The 20,130-nt window shown below is 46.4% G+C and overlaps 1 protein-coding gene across 1 annotated transcript in view; it reads right to left on the bottom strand.

The window, feature by feature from the left end:
- Positions 1-2,050: 2,050 nt before the first annotated feature.
- CHRDL1 (chordin like 1) overlaps positions 2,051-20,130 on the bottom strand; it is a 110,941-nt gene continuing 92,861 nt past the window's right edge. Inside the window, exons 8-12 of the mRNA XM_021686558.2 lie at positions 16,719-16,887; positions 13,029-13,238; positions 7,967-8,134; positions 5,813-5,902; positions 2,051-2,639 (exon numbers count right to left, since the gene is read on the bottom strand). Coding sequence (XP_021542233.1) covers positions 2,509-2,639; positions 5,813-5,902; positions 7,967-8,134; positions 13,029-13,238; positions 16,719-16,887 — 768 coding nt within the window. The 3' untranslated portion in view covers positions 2,051-2,508. The remainder of the gene's footprint in view (positions 2,640-5,812; positions 5,903-7,966; positions 8,135-13,028; positions 13,239-16,718; positions 16,888-20,130) is intronic.

Below are 20,130 nucleotides of genomic sequence, written 5' to 3'. Positions count from 1 at the left end.
CAGAGCCGGGATTAGAAACACAGGCAGGCTGACCGCAAAGTCCCCACTCTTAGCGAAGTTGCCACAGTGGGAGCGAGGGGGCATCAAGCTGAGTGTGAAACAGCCAAGCCCACCCATCGCCCGCTACTTGGTCCGAGGTCAGCACCGACCAGAGACTCAATCACTCCCGCAGCATTCCTGCAGATGATTTTTCAAAATTAACTTTTTTATTAATTTAAAAATCCAGAAATACAGTGACTACATAAATAAGTACCCTATTTAGGTACATGTCCTGTAAGAAGAACAAAAGGCTAATACTGTTACTTTACGTTTACTCTTACTTGTTTACACGAGTTAACTAGAACATGGCTATAACTGCTAAATGGTGCTTGTGGTCTTTGTTGTTCCAGGTGTTTATGATACAAATAAATACACAAGAAGAACCACATCCATTCCTCTCCTAACTACAGGGGACTCTGCCTCTTCTCCCCATGCCCTACTGCTTATACCACACAGAACACCGCAAGGTTTCTACGTTGGCCTAGCACAGCTCCCCAGCCCCTGCTTCACACAGCACATGGGAAAGGTGTGTCCCCGCACCTGGGGGCAGACGTCTATCTAGGGAAGCTCTCTGGGTGTTCCCTTATGGTTGAGCTTTCAGAGAACACCTGGGTGGGAAGGCTCTGGGGTGAGTCATCCAGAAGGGGAAATCACCACTTGGCTTGAGGATCCAGTTACTACTTGTTTCCACACTATGGAAATGCTGCCACCTCTGGGAGGGAGGCCGAAGCTACTTAGCAGCCTCGTCCCCAACAATGCTCTCTGGCCTCTCAGCCCTGGATGCCCTCCCTCCCTTTCCTGTGGAGAGTATGTATGAAGGGTTGGTAGGAGGCTTGTCCGGTGAAGGCCTGGCCACGAGGCGCCCCTGTATCTCTTTTAGGAGAAGAGCCTCCATTATGCCAGGTTGCCATAAAGATTTTTACATTTTTCCCTATTGGTGTCATCGACTGTAAGGAAAGTAACGTTCCTCTCTCCTATGGTCATGGAGTGGGAAATACAGGATGTCTGCGTCCTTGATACTTCTGAGTACTCATTAGAGTTCATTCAAGCCCCTCAGAAGGGATGAATCTAGAAGGCAGGCTTGAGATCCTTGTGGAGAATTTATAGTTTTGCCACAAAGATGATGTCTAAAGCCAGGCCTCAGAACGGTAAGTTCTGCTCTGGTATCGAGCTATGAATAGACAGTTTCTAAGCAGCCTTCTCTAGGATTCATGACTCAAATCCCTGCTTGGTGGATGAGATGAGAATGGTAGGAAAGTTTAGAACAAAGATCCTTGTCAGAATATCCACTTCCCCACATGAGCAACAATTCTCCTAACTGAACAGCCAACCTTCAGAAGCTTGTGGGGACTGAGCCCCTTTGCAAAGTCAAAATGAACTCCTGTAATTGGAGAAGAAGGAAAACTGCCCTTTTAAGAAGCTTCTAGAATGTAATCATTTAACCTAAATTTTTGGACTACAGAACTCTGGCCATCAAGAAAATTAGCGAGTATTGAGCTATTTGTTGGTGACTCTTATTGACTTGAAAACACAAGGCTTCCTTGTTGACTTCCATCCACCATTTTCTTCAACAATTATTTTGTCTTCTGTGGATTCAGTTTCTGAAGATTTTACTCAGTTCTAACTTCTTTACGGGGCCCCCCACAGGCTCAGGGAGAAAAGAGAAGTGGCATCTCTAGGGAAAAGTTATTTATGGCTTCAAAATGAATGTGGCCATGAAATGGTGTTCTTATTCTTCACCCTGCCACCATAGTTGGTGACTTCAGCAACCACACCACTGACCTTCTGCTCACAATTCCTTCTTTATCCTCCTGGGTACCCACAACTTCAGAGCTACTTGGGAGCCAGGCGAGGGAAAGGAGGGGAGAGTCTATGCTGGCTTTGCCTCAGAAGGAAGGCGGCAGTTTAGTGTGTGTGTGTGTGTGTGTGCGCGTGCGTGCGTGCGTGTGCGTGCACACGCGCGCACACATGCATGCTTGCACACAGGCATGTGTGTCTGTGTGGATGAGGATGGGCAGTTAATATTTTCTTAAAAACACAAGACATCCTAAAATTCAAAGAGTATAATTTCATACACGTATTTCCTCTGTACTACACAACTCCTACTAAGCAAATTCTCATCGGTTTTCTTTCATTGGAGTAACTTTCTAGATAGAAACCCTAGGGTTTGGTTTACTCTTTAACCTGTAAGGAAATGTGATTCTCCCAGAAACTAGAGCAGTGTTGTGGTGTTCTAGCCCTCCTCCTCCCACAAATAACTCAAGACTCTTCTAGTCTCTTTGCAGGAGGTGTTTAAGGACTGACACACCACTCCACATAAAGGAGCAAGTTATGCTGTGCATGGCGTGAATAATGAACTGCATTTGAGTTTGGGGTTTTAGGGCACTGTTGACTTAAGCAAAATCAGCCCGCAGTCCAGCTGCAGCTTGAGTTTTCTTGCTTTACCCTCTCCAATACTGTCTGTCTCGTCTAACAGTGGCCCTTTTCAGACCTCTCCAGGTACAAAACCTTGACCAAATCTTCAAGCTCTGTTCTGCACACACGACTTGAACACATCTGGCTGATCTGAGCTTCTCCTTCGGTGAATATCTTCCACTGGCCTACAAAGCAAACACAGAGTAGCCCAGACATATAAGAGGAAGGCAGAGCCAATTAGGAGTGTAACCAATCTACCCGATCCTTACCCACTCGCTCACCGGGGGGGTGGGGTGGTCAGAATACAAACGTCAGGTGGTTTCAGAACAGCCCTGCAAAACACATTTCCGGGGACAGATATGGAAAACGGGCCACAGGGTATTATTCATTTCAATATGCAGGATTTATAAGAATCCCAAGAATAATACGTAACGGCCTCAAGAGTCAAACCTAAGTATTATTCTTGGAATTTTTGCAGTATATGCACGATTTGTGAAATGCCCCACTATCAGGTTGTGAGCTGTTTAGGTGGCTCACTTGGGACCAGGCCAAATAAAGCAGTACCTGTGTGTTACTGAGGCTTTGCTTACTTTTTGGGGGGCCAGATACCAGTTTAGGGGACTTGATTATTTACTGCTCTTTTCTCTATCCATGCCACCCTTTGCTAACAACTGCCCACCTCTGTTTTCTCCTATGCTCACATGCTGTCTTTACACCCCCTTTAGCATCCCTCAATTCCCTCCTGTGCTATCCCTCCCATTCCCTGTTTTTTCCTCTCCCTCCAGGGACGTGCCCATACTTCCAGCCTGTCCTTACCAACTTGCCCCTTCCCCATTCCATCATGCTAGTTGAGCAAACATTTTTGAGTTCACACCTTGTGCTGAGCACTGACTGGTAACCACTCTAGATCATCCTTCTTCTGGACCCATACCTTCTCGGAGTTTCCTGATCCTCAAGTGGCAAGATCTTCCTTCTCCTGCTATCACCTTGCCATGGCAAATAATCTTTGTAACAAACTGCCCACCCCGGATATCCTCTTTGGTCTTTCGATTCCTGCTCCCGTGCTGTTACAACCTGGGGAACTCCTAGTCCAAAGTCAGTGAGCTCCTCTTCATCCAGAACCTATTTTCAACCTCTTTTCTTTCCCTGGCCAAAGAAGATCATGACCCTCTTTCCTTACAGACTCAATGTCTCCACTTCCTGTCTCCCTTGGATCATTCACCTTTCTCTGTTCTCTCCAACTCAATGGGAAAGGAGAGAAGGGTCGGGCAAGGAACCAGCTTCTACCAAAGCCCTGCTGTGTGCCAGGATCTGATGGCCTCATGATAGAAAGGGTCAGGCTTGTTTTTCTTTGCCCCCAGGTGTCCCTGCAGGGTCATCTTAGTCCCCACTTCCTTCGGCTGCACACAGCTGGAGGCACACACTGTCTTCTTCCATTATACACCCCAAATCCTGTTATGAACAGAGAGTTTGTTTCAACCATCTTTCAAGCCCCCCAGTGCCCAGCGCAGTGCCTTGCTCATGGCAGAAACAAAAATGTGTTCTTTGAAATTAATTGGTAATTTCAAAAGTCACATCATTAGTACCAGATCCTAGACTCTGCCCCTTTGTTCCTTACTCACATGTAAGGACTCCCAACCCCTTGTTTGAATTCTCTCCTCCCTCACGTTCAGTTTATCATCCGTCAGTCTCCTACAGAATAAACACGTGACCTCATCAACCCTATTTCCCGCTGCCCATAGGATAAACTCTTCTCGGATGACCTTTAAGTATCTTCATCTAAACATGTTCCAAGTGAAACGGGCTTTTCCCCTCAGTACCTGCTTATTCTCCAGAGTTTCCCGTTAGCAAATTAACACTATTCACCAAGTCTATAAAGTTGTTACTGTTGGAGTCATTCCAAACTCACTTCTCTCTTTGTAGCGATCCTGATGATTTAACCTCAGAGGTGTCCCTCATGGTGACCTCTCCTTCCCTGTCTGACCAATCTAATACAGTATGAGTTGTTTTTTGTTGCTGTTGTTGCTGTTGTTTTATGGTATAAGAGCTTCCTGATTCAGAGTACCACCAGCTACTTATCACTGAGAGCTCACTTTTCACTCCACACAGTGGGCACTCCATTCTAAAAAACAGATGTACTGCATTTCTGTTAACTTCTATTATAAAAGAATTAAAAGATATATCTTAGTTTCTAAAAAAATAAAAAACGGATCTGCATGCATCGTGCACTTGCTTAAAACCCTCCCCTGGGGTTCTCAGGTCTGGAAAGCAAGTCCAACTTCTCAGCATGGCATACTGGGCTCTTTGGAACACGGCTTCATCAAAGTAGGTATGTAATAAACCCGCCTGAGGGCCAAGACACATCTTTCCGAAGCACCATTTCCATCTCACTAGGCCATTTGTGAGTCTGCAGCAACTACCCACGCTACTTGCCTTCTCCGTGAACTTCTCTCTGGCTTCTTCCAGGGCCCTCCACCCCCACATTTCTTGTTCGCTCTTGTCTGAGTCTTCTCTTGGGCTGCACCCTCTCACTGAACGGATTTCCTGACCTGCAGCCCCATCACACCCTTCTCTTTCAAAACACACCTCCTCCCTGAAGCCTTCCTTGACTAAGCCTGCCTGGCTCTCGTCTCATTGTTCCTTGCAGATTTCCCCCGAGTACTTAAGTATTTAACTCTTCAGAACTAGACTGATTCTTAGAGAAGTCATGTTCATGTTCTGTCTTGCCCATTGGCATTCCCTGTGGATAGAAATTCTGGGCCTTTTATTTCTTCAGAAGTGCTCCCCACCCCCACCCCCAATACCTAGCAGTGTCTAGTCCTTAGGCTCCACCCTGCATAGAAAGAGGGAGAGCTGCAGGTATGCCTGAGTGAGTGCCTGGATGCTTTTAAAGAAACAGGACCACTCAGGGGCAGTTCCACAGTCGCACAGAGCTTTGCTGAATTGGGATGCGTTCACTTTCTCTCTCTCATCCCCACCACCAGAGGACTTATCCTTCCAGATGGGACGTCTCCACAAATGTACCAACCAGCCCCGGAATCTTGTGAGCTTTCTCTGACCCTCTGGAGACTCTGGGGTTAGCAGGGTTCATTGAAGAGAGTCAGGAAACCTGGACTCGAGGTAGCTTATGCTCAGACCACATCTGGATTTGTCTTCAGATCCAAGCTTTTCAGCTCACATTCAGACACCCCCTCCGCTGCTAAGTCCCCCCCAGAGAAGAGACAGAACATCCTCTGACATCGACACTGAGCCCTGCGGACATTCACCGAGAACGCAAAGGCACTTTATTGGGGGCTCTGCTACATGGAAGCCTGGAGGTGTTTTCCAGAGGAGGAAAAAAAATGCAGGTACCACTTACTCAGGGTCGTCCTGGTCACCAGCTTGAAGTGATGGAGTTCCTCAAACATCCTTTTGGAGATCTTCTCAATATGGAAGTGCTGGAGAATGCCTGGGGCCAAGTGAAAAAGTGGGGCAGGTGGTCAGGCCCTCTCTATCTGGAACCACCCCCCCCCTTTTTCTGCTTGGGTTGAGCATATCATCTCATTACAGGGGCTTAGGAGTATCGAGCTGGGCTGTGTAATGTGCTTAACCAGGAACTTGGATGGCTCAAGGGTTATAATTGACTCCATCTGCTTCCTTGGCTCACTGGCCTCCCCTTAGTTCTCCAGAGGATAGAGATATGGAAGATAGTGTTGCTGACCATGGGACCCCCCTCCTAGGGAAAGCCACATGGAATCGAGCAAGGGTGCTGGTGGGAGTGTCTCTACCACCAAAGGCGGCATTGGAAATTTCTGCTCTTGCCCCCGGGTCCAGGTAGATTATGTCCCTGCCAAACTACTGGGCTGCCCTTCTGGCCAAGCAGTGAGACAGCCGTGGGACTAAAGACAGGAGAAGCCATCCCTGTTCCCAAACTCACTGAAAAGCGTATTTTCCTTTGGGAAATATCCACAGCATCTTTAGCTTTCCCTTACAGAAAATGGGGAAAGTCATAATGGGGGGGGCGGGTACCCACCATCTCCACTTTGCCTGAAAAGTCATTATTGGAATAACACCCAAATGGAAAATGACCTTGCATTTAAGGAGCAACAAGTTACCAGCCTACTTAATCCTCAGGAGGTCTAGAGAGGGCCACGTAATTGAAGCCTGGGTGTTTCTCTGCTCACCAAGCACAGTCCTTGGCTGCCCAGCACTGAATAAGAGGTCACTGAGATGCTATACCAGCAAGCCAAAAAACCTCCACATGCCTCTAGGGAGTGAGAGGTGTGGAGCAAAAAATAGTGGGTCCGCTGCTACGGAAGCCAACAGAACAGGGCTTAGTCCTAGATGACCAGTTCCAGAGGAGCTAGGGAGTTAGAGATGGAAAACCAACATTCCTAGGTATAGTGCAAAAATAAACACGGATGAGAAATATGTGTGTTTTGGCATATTTTTTCAGGGGTGGGGAGGAACTCATTTTTTCAGGCAAAGAAAGTCGGGAAAAGGGAGAGGAAGGAGCCCCACTAACACTCGAGCAGTTGTTTCTCAAAGGACAGTCCAAGTGCCACCCAAATTAGAATCACTGGCTGTTTGGGACACACGGAGGTGCTCGCTAAGGCCTACTGACTTCACATCTCTTGGACGGGCCAGGTAGCTGCATTGTAAACCAGCTCCTTGTAGGATACCAAAGCAGAATAGTCTGAGCACTCTTGAGCCTTAGGCAGGCGACAGGAGAAAAAGGACGTGCATTATTTCCCAAGTGAAATCTTACCTCTTTACTTGGATTCCTAGAAAAGTTGACCAGACTAGATCAACACTAGCCTTGTATCTAGATGCAGGATGGCTTGAAGAGCTATGGACCCACAAAGAACACAATGTAGCTTGCTATGGCAGTCAGTGTGAGTAATCACAAAAGGAATTGGATGGACATAATGACTGGGAGTGTCCCTTTGGTGAGACTCTAAATCTTCTTGAGGGCAGGGATGAGGTTTTCAATGTATCTTACCCCAGAGTACATAGCATGATTTGAGAGACGTAACTTCACACCACATGCATGGATTTTCATGTTGGTTCAGCTTCGTGTTGGAAAGAATGGTAGGCTATAATCTGGTTGGTCATGACCTTAGCTGCACATTAGACTCACCTGTAGAGACTTCAAAACAAACACTTATGCCAAGGCCCCATTCCTGGCCGATCCATCGACATCTCTGAGGGTAGGGCCCAGGCATTTGGTATTTACAAAAACCTCTCCCAGAAGATTCTGATGTGCAGCCAGAGTGGAGAAGCACTCCTCCAGCCTTTGTTGGTGTGAGAAAGACAACAAACCCCAAGGGCCAATGCTTAGCTTTTTGGACAGGTCATGGTTGAAGTTAAAGGTCATAATCACAGATGTGTTAGTCATGTTTCTGAGCAATCAGGAGAACTGAGCCAAACAGAGGAATAGGTTGAAGCAACATTAAGGTGAGTCTCCCCCTCCTTCCCTGTTCCCCCACCCCTTACAAAAAAAAATAACAAGGATTAATATTGTCTTGCTCACCCTTCCGGATGGTCCAAACGTGGACCTCTACTTGAGGTGGTCTCTCTGTCTCCAGGGCTATTTTTCTGGTGGTCTCCCCATCCTCCATGAACACAGACTCATACACGGGCATTGTTTCTTCTCCACAAAAGTAGCCCTTGCTGTCAAAGTTTTGGCCTGGAAGTTCTTCTGGAATCAGGAAGCAAGCAGAGGTTTGTAACGGCTTTCTAAAACCAGAAGCGAACTTCTAGGCATTCAGGCATCTCGCTGTTCATAACACCTCACACTCATCCAACATGGACAGTCAACAAGGACATTCTCACGAAGATAGAAGTCCCACCCAATATTTCCTTGGCTCAGTTTAGGCTGCCCTGTAACAGCCACCAAATCACAAAGGGACACATGACCTTTCATTGAAGTCCACATGGCGAAAGAATCCACAGCTCTGCAGAGCCCTGACCCATCAAGCAAACTGGATCCACCCACCGCCATAGTCCCCCACCTTCATGAGGAAGAGTGTGGCCAGGTACAAATCTCTGAGGATTTCCATGCTGGGTCCCGATCATGGTCTGTTTAGCTCGGTGTTACCAACAGAGACCCAGGAAATGGGCTGACAGAGCGCCTTGGTTAACTTCCCTGACATCACTTAGGTATACTTAGAAAACATTTATGACACTCACTTATGTGCATATACTTGCCCAAAGGATCTATCCAAATTGGCGTGACATTTCTGAATGCTCTTTGATTTGTTTGTAAGGGGAATGATAATACCGGATCAACACCAGTGCCAAAACCTAGATGTCAGATTAGTCATATGTACGCTATGCCAAATGAACAGTTGGGAGACACACACACACACAAAAAAACTGGTCAAATCCCTCAACTATGGATCATTTAAAGTATAATCTAAACTGTTGGATTTCAGCTTCCAGGCATAAAGATACCAGCCCCCTCATACTTCCCATTCCGCTCCGCCCTCCTCTTTCCTCAGCCCCCAACCAAAAAACCCCCCAAAAACAAACAAAAATGAAAACAAACACACATACAAAAAACCACAAAAAACAAAAAGCAAAAAAACAAAAAAAAAGAGTTTTTCTCCCATGTGGTTATCCATGAGTTAAGCTTCCTTGCTGGCTTTGTGATCTGCACCCTCTTCAGCTGTGTCTTTAAAGTGTACACTCAAATCAGGAACAACAAAGAGAAGCCATGGACACCCCAAAACTTGGAGTATGTGCAAGAAGTCATCTGTAAGATTATCTGATGAAACCACTGAGTGCCGGGTGCGTTGGATCTGTGACTCCAGTTAGGGACTCATTGTTAGCCAATTGGATGCATGTGGACCACAGGTTGGAATCAAATTGCTATTGCACATCTCTTGCTGACCTGATTAGCTTTCCCACCCCCACCACCATTTTGGCAGTGTAAGGACAAAACCAGTCTTCTCTTGATGATTCCAGGTTGGACTTCTCAGTTTGCAGGTCCCCTTGGAATCAAGCTTCCTTTCTCCTTTTGTCTTTTGTACTTATTTAATTACTTGGTGGGCCAGGCTTTTTTGGTGATATGTTAGTAATTAAGGGATGTGTGCTAGCATTTTTCAAGTGGGAGAAGTGGGTCTCTGGGTATAGAGGGACCTCTATGTCTTTATCACCTTTAGAATGAGAGCTGAGTCAGTTGTTAAACTTTTTGCACCGGGGGTGCCTGGGTGGCTCAGTCCGTTAAGCATCCGACTGATTTTGGCTCACATCATGATCATGGGATGGGGTCCTGCATCGGGCCCTGCAGTCAGCTCGGAGTCTGCTTGTTCCTCTCCCTCTGCTCCTCCCCCTGGTCATGCTGTCTCTCTCTCTCTCTCTCAAATAAATAAAACCTTAAAAAAATTTTTTTGCACCAACTTAATACTGGCTACAGCTATAAATGCTACGTGATCTCCATGTTGGCACTGTAAATACCTGTGATGTGCTAAAAGTTCTCCCAGTGTCCTGAAGAGTCGCCTCGCACCTCCCCCAACCAAGAGCTTAATTTACTCAGCAGCACCCCCCCACACACACCAAGAGCTTAATTTACTCAGCAGGAGGGCTCTACAAACAACAAAATCCATCAGTGACTCAACCCTGGTTGGCGTCTGAAAATATTAAGAATAAACAAAGTATGCCTTTCAAGCTACCCGGTGGGCGACATCCCCCTCATTCCACACCCTCCACCTCAAGGTGCTTTCTGATCTTCCGATCGTTCCAGGTTCACCTTGTTTCATTTCCTTTCAAGGAAGTCTGCTATGCTTCAAGTTATTTCTGGCCATTTCCGCTTCCCTTGAGAATGCTTGTATCCCAAGCTCTCCAGAACTAAGAAATTGAGAAAGCATTTCCTTATGGAGGTGGAGATGACTGGTGATGTATTATCCCTGCCCAGATAACTTTTAAGTCTCAACAGGGTCGTTTTCTGCTGTAAACCAAAAGGAGTGTGTAATTATGGGAATTCCAGATATCGGGGAGGTATGGTGAGGGTGGGAGAGGAGTTGGGGAGCCTTCAGGCAGTGGAAGTCATACACAACCCTGTAGGTGGCCACTGGTGGACAAAGCCAGGCCAGCCTCTACCGGAACAAGGGCAAGAGAGAGAAAGAAAACTCCCATCCTTTATTTTGGCCCTCACTTGTGACTGGGGAAGCCTGCAATCATTTGTTAGAATGAAACTTTTGGCTGGATCATCAGTGAATTCTATTTCTCTTCCCTTCTCAACACAAATCTTCTTCCCTCTTCATTCTTTGTCCCTTTTTCTCCGTCGTGTATTGTTTTCTAAGAGGCTGAGGATGTCATGATCTTCCCCTTTCTCGCTCCTTCTATCACTCAGGACTCTACTCAAATATCGCTTCTTCAGAGAAGCCTCCCCTGGCCACTCTTTTGAAAGTGCCCACCCTCCCCTTCTTCACTGTCCCCTGATCCTGCTTGGTCTTTCTTCACAGTACCCATCACAACCTAAAATCACCTTGTTGTTTGTGTTCATTGTCTTTCTTCTCCCGCTAGGATGTAAGGATGATGCTGACAAGTGGCCTTAGTTAACTGGCTTGTTCATTCCTCTCAGTGCCTAGAACAGTGTCTTGCAGACAGTAGGCACGTAATACGTATTTCTGGATCAAACGCATGAGTGAGGACATGTTCCCTGATGTGCTGAGGTTTCTGAGGAGCTGGAACAGGTGCCCTGGTGTCTGTGGATGGTGACTCTTGGTAGGCGACGTGACTATCAGGCGTCAATTTGCAGACACCCCTGTCTGCCTCGCTGAGAGACAGGTACACAGAATGGGACAGAGACTGTCTCCTGCCATGTTGCTCCATAAGTTCTGTATCTATCTCCACACCCCCGAGCAGGGTGGCAAAGCCTCTCTTCTAGAGAGACAGGTTTGGTCCATCAGACTCTTTGACATATTGCCAGTTGGGATTCTGGAGGGCAGTTCTTTAAACAATAACTTCTTCTAATTACAAAAGTAATACGTGTTGTCAGAAACTTGAAAAATGCAGACAAACCAAAAGAAGGAAATGAGAACTACCTATGGTTCAATCATCCAAAGATAGCCATCATTAACAGTCTGCTGTATGCCCTTCCAGCCTTTTGTTTTGGCCTAAGTGTATTATAAACACTTCTTTTTTAACACAAGTGGAATCATATTGTTTTGTAGCGTGCTCTTTGTACTTAACTGATCTGTCACAAACATCTTTCCATGCCATTAAATCTTGGTCTACGATGATTTTTGCTGGCCGTATAATATGGCATGGTATGGCTATACCGTCATTTATTTAACCATCCTTGTTCTGGGTTCAGTTGATGGGTTCACTTCTTATTTGAATCACCTGCATCACTAAAGGCCTAAGCATACAATGAAATGGGATTTGGTCTGAAGGGCTGAGATCAAAACTGGAATATTACATAGTGGGGATGCTCAAAAAAATATATGTTGGCTAAGTTTGGGGTTGCCTGCTGATCATGAGGAATTGCCTCAGCTCAAGGAATACATGATTTAGCTCTCTGCCTACTTTGAAAATTTTTTGGCTTTTCGTATGTGTTTACAAAACTGCACGTAGGCATAAGAAATGATAGATAAATTCATGTGCAAGGAACAGACTCATTCATTCACTCCTAGAATGTTGGAGCTGGAAAGGCCCTAAGAAAGCATCCACTCTAATCCTCTCGTTTTTCAGAGAAGGAAACTGAAGCTCAGAGAGGTGCAGTGACGTTTTCTAGGTCACACAGGAAACCAGTGGCAGAGCCAGGATTAGATTTCTTGATTACCAGTCCCCAATGCTGTCAACCTCAACACTACAGACTATATTTTTATCTACATCATAGGCGTTAAAGCCACTATTTAATTAATTTGTTTTTTTCTTATCAGTTCAATATTTTCTACTGGCCTAGAAAAGACAATGGGCTGTAAGTGACCTGAATTTCAAACCTTGGGTTTCTTATCGATTTGCGTGACTCAGGGCCAGTCACCCAATACGCTTCAGTTTTATCTTTAATAGAGCAATAAGATCATTATAAAATTGTAGCTTTGGACGGGAGCTTGGAGATTAATTGTTCCAAGCTTTCCATTGTACAGATGAGGCTGATGAAGGCCAGGGAAGATTTGTCACATTTCCAAGGTCACACAGCAACCTTCGCTCAGACCCAGAACCCATGATCCTTCCACCCTACCTCACCTGTCTCCTGTCCTGTCTCAAAAGGGTCATGGATGTGACTGTGTTTGATGAGTTAAACGGTGACATCAATGATGGGTGCTACTGTTCTTCTGTATAATCCTCATAATCCGATTTCTCTGTAATTTAGAAAAGCCAGGCTGAAGTCTGGCACTTAGGGCTACGTGGGACCAAAGGTGTGGTAGACACGGGCACACCCCCAGTCTATTTCTGAGTAGTAAGTTTCTTCTAAGGAATCATCTTATCAGCCCTTCAAGAGAGGGGAGAATGAAGTTCATTGTTAGAACTGGTATCATTACAATGCTGTGACAGGTTGATTAGGTTTTTGATGCTCAAAGAACAATGAGAAGGACTCTGTGGGGATCTCAGTCAACCAAAGGCAGGGCTTCCAACCAACGCACCTTTTGCCTTTTTACCTGGACACACCTTGCAGCACTTTCCATCTATTTTTTGCGGATACTTGCAGGGGTATCGATTGGGGCAGTGGATTTTCTTACACTCTTGCTTGGTGATATTACAAGTGCACAGCACACACTCCACAACGCCAAACGCCCGGAGGTTCGGGTGCCAGGACTCGCCATGGGAGTAGGTCTTTCCATTGGAAACACACACTGGAAGAGAACACAGGACTGGAAATTAAAGGCTAGGGAGCTGAAATGGGCTCCTGTGCTCAGAACCCAAGCCCTGAACCCCTTAAGACATCAAGCATCCTTTGTCCTTTTTGTGGCTGTTGGATGTACGTTGACAGCAGCCTATGTAACCAAAAACAAAACCAACCCCCCCAAACCAAAAAACCAGCTCAGTTCCTGTTCTACCATTAGCAACTACTCAGGTCCTTTAGCAGTGACCTCTGGATGCTCACAAGTATCCAGGCCTTCGTGAGCCGTCAAGAAATAGTTCTGAAAGTGGAGGAACGTATCAACGGATGAAAGCAGAGTTCCATCTGCCCTGGGTACCTGATAAGGAACCGCTAGTAGAATTTAGTGTTAATACCTGCAGTTTCACAAAAGAGCTGTATGGCTCCTTGGCATGAAAATTTCCCAGAGACACTGGCTGCCCAGGGAGGCTAGATGCAGAAACTATTGCTCTTCCCAAAGGGCCAGTATTTCCAGATCCTGAAAGCAAATCCTTTCAGAATGTCACATGCTACGAGAGTCTGATCCACCAACACAGATGGGTATGGAATTAATGGTGCTGGCCTGCCATCTGGCATGGGAAGGAAGGCGCTAATATGAGATCAAGAGGGAAAGGATCATGAAGGAAAGAGCCTTCTGTGCCTCTAATCTTCAGGCAATGTCCTCTGGCCCCCACCTCACAGTGGCTGTAGAGATTCCACAGCAGTGAATCACTGCCTGTCCTATAGATGGTCTTTGGTGGTCTCACATTTGTTGGGCCAGAAGTGAAGTCATAGGCTCCATGTTTTCTAAGGTGCCTTGCAAAGAGCAAGCATCTAAAGAACTGCAGGCCAAGGGGCCTATGAAGGGAAGGGGCCACAGGAACATCCTCTAATGTAAACCAACCAAAACATATCCAGCTCCCACTGTAAGACATGGAGCTAGGCTCCAGGATAAGAACTCCACTGGGTTGCAAACGGGGAGGGCAGAGAATAAGTTCTCTCCCTTTTTGAAAGTGCTGAGACATTCTGGAGATTTTAAGCCATGACTGGGACTGGGTGTGTTTCTCATTATTCCCATCACCTCATCATACCCAGGGAGACCTGTCGGCATCCCGATCAACAATATCTCTAGGGTGGGTTGTATCACTTGAGGCGGGGCTAGGCTGGGAGAAAGAGCCCCACTTGGGGCGTTTCTAGGAACTGACTGATTTGGCCGCAAGACAACGGCCTCAGAAGGATGAATCATTGGGCTATTTCTTTCTCATCAAGTCCACTGGGTCACATTTGGAAATATGGATGATGTTGGCTGCTTTTTCCTGTGCTTTGCAAGTACTGCTAGAGTTCTAGGCGCTCTAGCAGGTCAATCCATGCAACGATTTCCAAGAACCCGAGAACCTAAATGAGAGAATTTCCCAAACTGACAGGGAGATAGAACAGGGACTTGACATGTGGACTGTGAGGTTCAGGGCTGTGGATGGAATCACGTGACAAGACAGGCCAGATGTGTTGTTCTCTCTCCTGCCCCCACCCTGCCTCTCTCTTCCCTTCTAGACAATGTGATCAAGTGGGTACATAGTCTGCTCCAAGCAAATTTAGGCTGGAGTCAAGTTCAAAATGGCGGAGTCCTATCACTTCTCCCCTTTGACTCAAGCAGGGGACCAAGCGGATGCATCTCAGAGGGGCATGTCTGTTAGCAGGAAAGCTAAGGAGAAGGACAGATAGGACCCCCAGTGTTATATAGCCGGGTTCCCTCTCCCCTAAACATTTGGACTAAGAGAACAACCTAGACTGGGCGAAAGCCTGCACTCTGAGATGCAGGAGTGAGAGGTCAATGCTCTAGAGGGAAATGCAGCCTTCTCCCCACCAACAGACCCTCGAGATGATTCTGTATCATCCAGGTGGGGCACTGAGAGATGAGGGTGGGAGCAAGTGATTCTCCAGTGAACTATAATAGGTCAGGAAAGAACCACTGCATCCAAATCAATGGGAGCAATGAAAAAATGTAAACCAGCTGGGCCCTTTGTATGACACAGAGAAAATCAAGGGATGAGCCTCTGCCCTGAAATGAAGAGGCCTGTGGAAATTATGGGATTTAGGATTTTCAAAGTCCATTACCCCACAGGTTTTTTTAAGGCTTTGAAATACTTTCAGAGCAAATGGAATCTATTGGAGACAATTTAGGACTGAAAATCAAACTGCATTTTTACCTCCTACACCTCTGCATTTCATAAATTCTTATCAGAATGCCTTGGAATTTAAAAATAATACATTTCAAATCAAACCCAGATCGATAGTAAATATTTCTAATTCTTCTAATATATCACTATTTTTTATTAACAGTTTTATTTTGTATGTTCTTCTTTTAAACCTGTTAGTTTCAAAAGCGATTCAATGCTTTTTATCTGTAATCTGAAATTTACATCTAACTCGTAACAGATGTGATCAACTAGCTTTGGTTTGACCAGCTTTGTTGAGATTTATCGTAGGAGTTCTTTGTAACGGATTGTTTTTCACCCGTGTTATTCAATCATTTGGTTTAATAATTTATTACTTTTAACCCGTTCAGGGACCTGGCTTTGATTTGTTTCTCCTTTAAAGGAAACAAAACATGTTTGTGGTTTCATAAAAGGGAACCAGCTGAGCTCTTGCTCTGAAGAGCTGGTTGACAGGATGCCTAAAAAAGTAAGAAGCAGTCAATTGTTTGATTGAATTTCTCCTCCCCCTGCCACCCCCGCTACTGGGGTGAGGGTGGAGGCCGGGGAGCTCTGCGCAGGAAGGTCTGGGGCCACGGACGTGTGTGGGAGCCTGCCTGCAGCAGCTGGTCCGCCAAGTGGGCTGCATGTCCCTGTTAACCTGATCAGTCCTCCTGGTGCACCGCCAGGAGGTTTCTGGATTTCTTACTGGATTACTCATTTCTAATGACAATCGCCTCATGTGAATTGGAATCTCTGAGTGTGGGGCCCGGAATACATATCTTTAGGAAGGGGCCGGGGGAGAATCCCGGGTGCCCTGAGGTATGAGAATTGCTATTTCTAAGGTGTGGGGTTAAGAGTTTCAAAAGCGTCTGGTGCTGAGTACCTGTGAATATCGGGTGCCCAACCGGAAAACAAACCACCTCTCTTTCCGTTAACGATTCAAGGAGCTTTCCCCAATGACCTGCGACCCCCTAGGGCAACTGCGGAAAAATGCTGGGGGCTGCATCAGGTTCACTGCTTTCTTGCCTTTTGTCCTCAATAAAGACAGATACACCTGAAGTAGAAACTAAGCTCTTTGGGAGACCATTTAGGGAAGTCCTGACGGTCTCTTGGAGTCGCTTGTCCACACTCGCTTGGAGGCTTGATGGTAAGTGTTGCTCGTGTGACGGTCTGATACGCACAGGACACAGGGCCCTTTCCAGGTCCAGCCCTCCAAAGACGGGGGTGGGGACAGCGGAAGTCCTGCTGCGGAAGTGGTACCAAGGGAGCGTGTCCCTTACCTTGTCCGTGCTTGTGTTTGTTGTTGATGACAATCTGCACGATGGTGCCCGATGCTTGCTGGGAATCCATAAGAGCTCCTCGGTGGCTTCTGGCCCCAGGAAAGCGGGGCAGACCTCCGGCCTGTCGGTTTGGTGGAGGGTCGTAGTGAGAGCGGTGGTAGGAATGTCTCTGTAAAACAACAAGGAAAAACTCAGTCCCCCAAAGCCACCAGAGAGAAGGCAGGAAGGGAATGACACACACATCGGTAGCCACAGAGGGATATGAAGTAAGAACAGCCTTGACAGCACGCTGAGATTTCTCTCTCTCCTTGCAGAAGACTGGGCAAGCTTCACAGACAAACCTCGGAGGGAGCAAACAGCCAAAAAAAAAAAAGAAAGGGAAATAAAGTGTCCTTCCTGCCCCCAAGAATCTTATGTGTAAGAGTTAAGGTACTAGCCTGCAAGGCAAGGCAGAGTGGGACAGAGACCACAGGGGAAGTAGAAATTGCTATGCGAAGTAGGAAGAGAAAGAGAACTGGCTGGGGAGGGTTTGTGACCTGGGCCATGAAGGGTGGACAGGCAGAGTTGATGGGGAATATTCCAGGCAGCCATTTCCAAGTTGAGAAGGTGTAGCAGAGAAAATAGAGTCCATAAAAGGGAACATTTGAAGGATAACATTCCAAAAGCGGGTTGCAGCCAGATCATGGAGCACTTGAAATGACAGGCTAATAAGGGGTGAGGACTTGGGGCGCCTGGGTGGCTCAGTCGTTAAGCGTGTGCCTTCGGCTCAGGTCATGATCTCGGGGTCCTGGGATCGAGCCCCACATCGGGCTCCCTGCTCGGCGGGAAGCCTGCTTCTCCCTCCCCCACTCCCCCTGCTTGTGTTCCCTCTCTCACTGTGTCTCTCTCTGTCAAATAAATAAAATCTTTAAAAAAAAAAATAAGGGGTGAGGACTTTATTCGGTAGGCTACAGAGGTTAAGGGTGTGGGAGCCTTTGAAGGATTTTTTTTTAAAGCAGGGGAAGAGTCAGAACTGTGTTTCCAAGCATTGATCCTTGATTATGTATAGGGTGAACTGGATAGGAGGAAGAGATGGGACCCAAGGATAGTCCCGATAAGATGCACTGAGACTCAGGGGCGTCTGGGTAGCCAGTCGTTAAGCATCTGCCTTCGGCTCAGGTCATGGTCCCAGGGTCCTGGGATCGAGCCCCACGTCAGGCTCCCTGCTCAGCGGGAAGCCTGCTTCTCCCTCTCCCACTCCCCCTGCTTGTGTTCCCTCTCTCAAATAAATAAACAAAATCTTTAAAAAAAAAAAAAAAGAAGCACTGAGACTCTCAATGCAGCCAATGGCATGAATGAATGAATGAATGAATGAATGAATGTATGCATGCTGTGGTCCCTAATAAAAGCTTAGAGTCTTGTAGTCCAAATGATGCAACCATTGCTCTCGGCACCATTCTGCTACCCACCCCTCTCCCAGGAGCTGGGGAGCATGAAGGCAGAGGAAGATGGAATGAATGAAGACTAGACCCTAAATCGAAAAGCCAAATAAGTAACATTGTGTTTTAGAGGCAACTGTTAGGGGTAAAGGAGGGGTGACCCACTAAAAAATCTTTTGCAGGCCATTAGAAAGATCCTTATATTCAGTGTTAGAAATGGCAGGGGACCTTGGAAGGTAGTTATGAGATCCTCTAACCCCACCAGCCCATAAAACATTTATTATAGCTATGTTCCATAGACACACATGTTGCAAATTTAGCTTTGGGAATTATCATTACTCTCTTGGGTCGGGGGAGGCATTGGTGGGAGAAGGGGAGAGAGAACAGAAGCCGGAGGAAGAGAAAGAGAACATAACTCTCTAAATCTAAGAGTCCATGCCAATGCATTGCTAGAAAATCTCACACAAATAAGAATTTGCATCAGTTTATTCTCATGTACACAGATGGGATTCTCAGTGCAAATATTTTTCGTTCCCACAATGGCTCATATGTCTTTTTCACTCGCATTCCACAAAGACCATTACAGATTGTTCTGTCCTTTCTGGAGTTTGGCAAAGTTTTGCCAAAGGAACACAGAGAGGACAGTTTGGCTGGTGGGTGTCCTACCAATGATGCTAAAGGGAGGGAGTTCAACGGGGCTAGAATTTGCGAGAGAAAAGGCCACTGACCCAGGATCAGCAGCAAGTACAAGAAGTTCTGATTCATGAAGGAGAGAACAAAGTGAAAAGCTGTTCTTTGGTACCAGGCACTCAGACCCTGCACATACGGTTAGGGCAGAAAAAAAGATTCAAAACCAAAACCAAAACCAAAAACAAACAACAACAACAACAACAACAACAACAAAACACACAAAAAAACAAAAAACCTCAAGGATTTTGATCAGCCCCCCAGGACCTCGCCTTGTTTAAGGCTTTTGTTTTACAGACAGAGAAACTGAGGCCAGAGAGGAGAGGGGTTTTATTTAGTGTGACGGTGAAGATTGAGTTTTTGGAGATGGCAGTTGAGTGAGGATGGATGGAGGGGGAGGAAGATGAACAGGAAGAAGAGGAGGAAAGGAAGGATAGAGCGGGAGAGGGAATGTGTGGTCAAGCTCAGTGGGCTGCAAATATTTGGCTAAAAGCTGCCTGAAGAAAATACAAAGTCTGCCAAGATAGGGGCACCTGGGTGGCTCAGTCGGTTAAGTGTTCAACTCTTGGTTTCGGCTCTGGTCATGAACTCAGGGTCTTGGGATCGAGCCCTGCAATGGGCTCTGTGCTCACTGGAGAGTCTGAGAGTTTCTCCCTCTGCCCCTCCCCACCTCAAATAAATAAATAAATCTTAAAAAAAAAGTTTGCTAAGATAGCAAAGTCCAGGGGCTCCTGGGTGGCTCAGTCCATTAAGCGTCTGCCTTCAGCTCAGGTTATGATCCCAGGGTCCTGGGTTTGATTTCCGCATCGGGCTCCCTGCTCAGCGGGGAGCTTGCTTCTCCCTCTCCGCCTGCTGTTCCCCCTCCTTGTGCTCTCTCTCTCTCCCTCTCTTTCTCTCTGTCAAATAAATAAATAAAATATTAAAAACAAAAAAGATAGCAAAGGCCACTAGTTTTCACAACCGGGGGGTAGGGGTGGTGATGTGTGATTTTGATTGAGGGTAATGGCTCTTCTAGAGTTGTTCCCCTAAACAAAGGAACGAAAGAGGCTTACCAGAGACCATTCTGACCTTGTACCTTACAGCAAGGGAGAAAAAGACATTAATGCCTTGGAGTGAAACTGGAGCTTATCTTCAAACCCAGCTGTGAACAGCCTGCTTGAGAGAGCAGGTCAAGACTAGTCAGGTAGAAATGGCCATGTAGCTATGCTTTGTTTTATTCTGCTCAATATTTTGGCATTATTTGATTTCCTGACTTGAAGTGCTGATAATTCTCTCAGGCTTTTTTTTTTTTTTTTTTTTTTTTTTTA

Source organism: Neomonachus schauinslandi, chromosome X, assembly GCF_002201575.2.
Source record: "Neomonachus schauinslandi chromosome X, ASM220157v2, whole genome shotgun sequence".
Lineage (NCBI taxonomy): Eukaryota > Metazoa > Chordata > Mammalia > Carnivora > Phocidae > Neomonachus > Neomonachus schauinslandi.
This window is presented reverse-complemented; position numbering and strand designations above follow the sequence as displayed.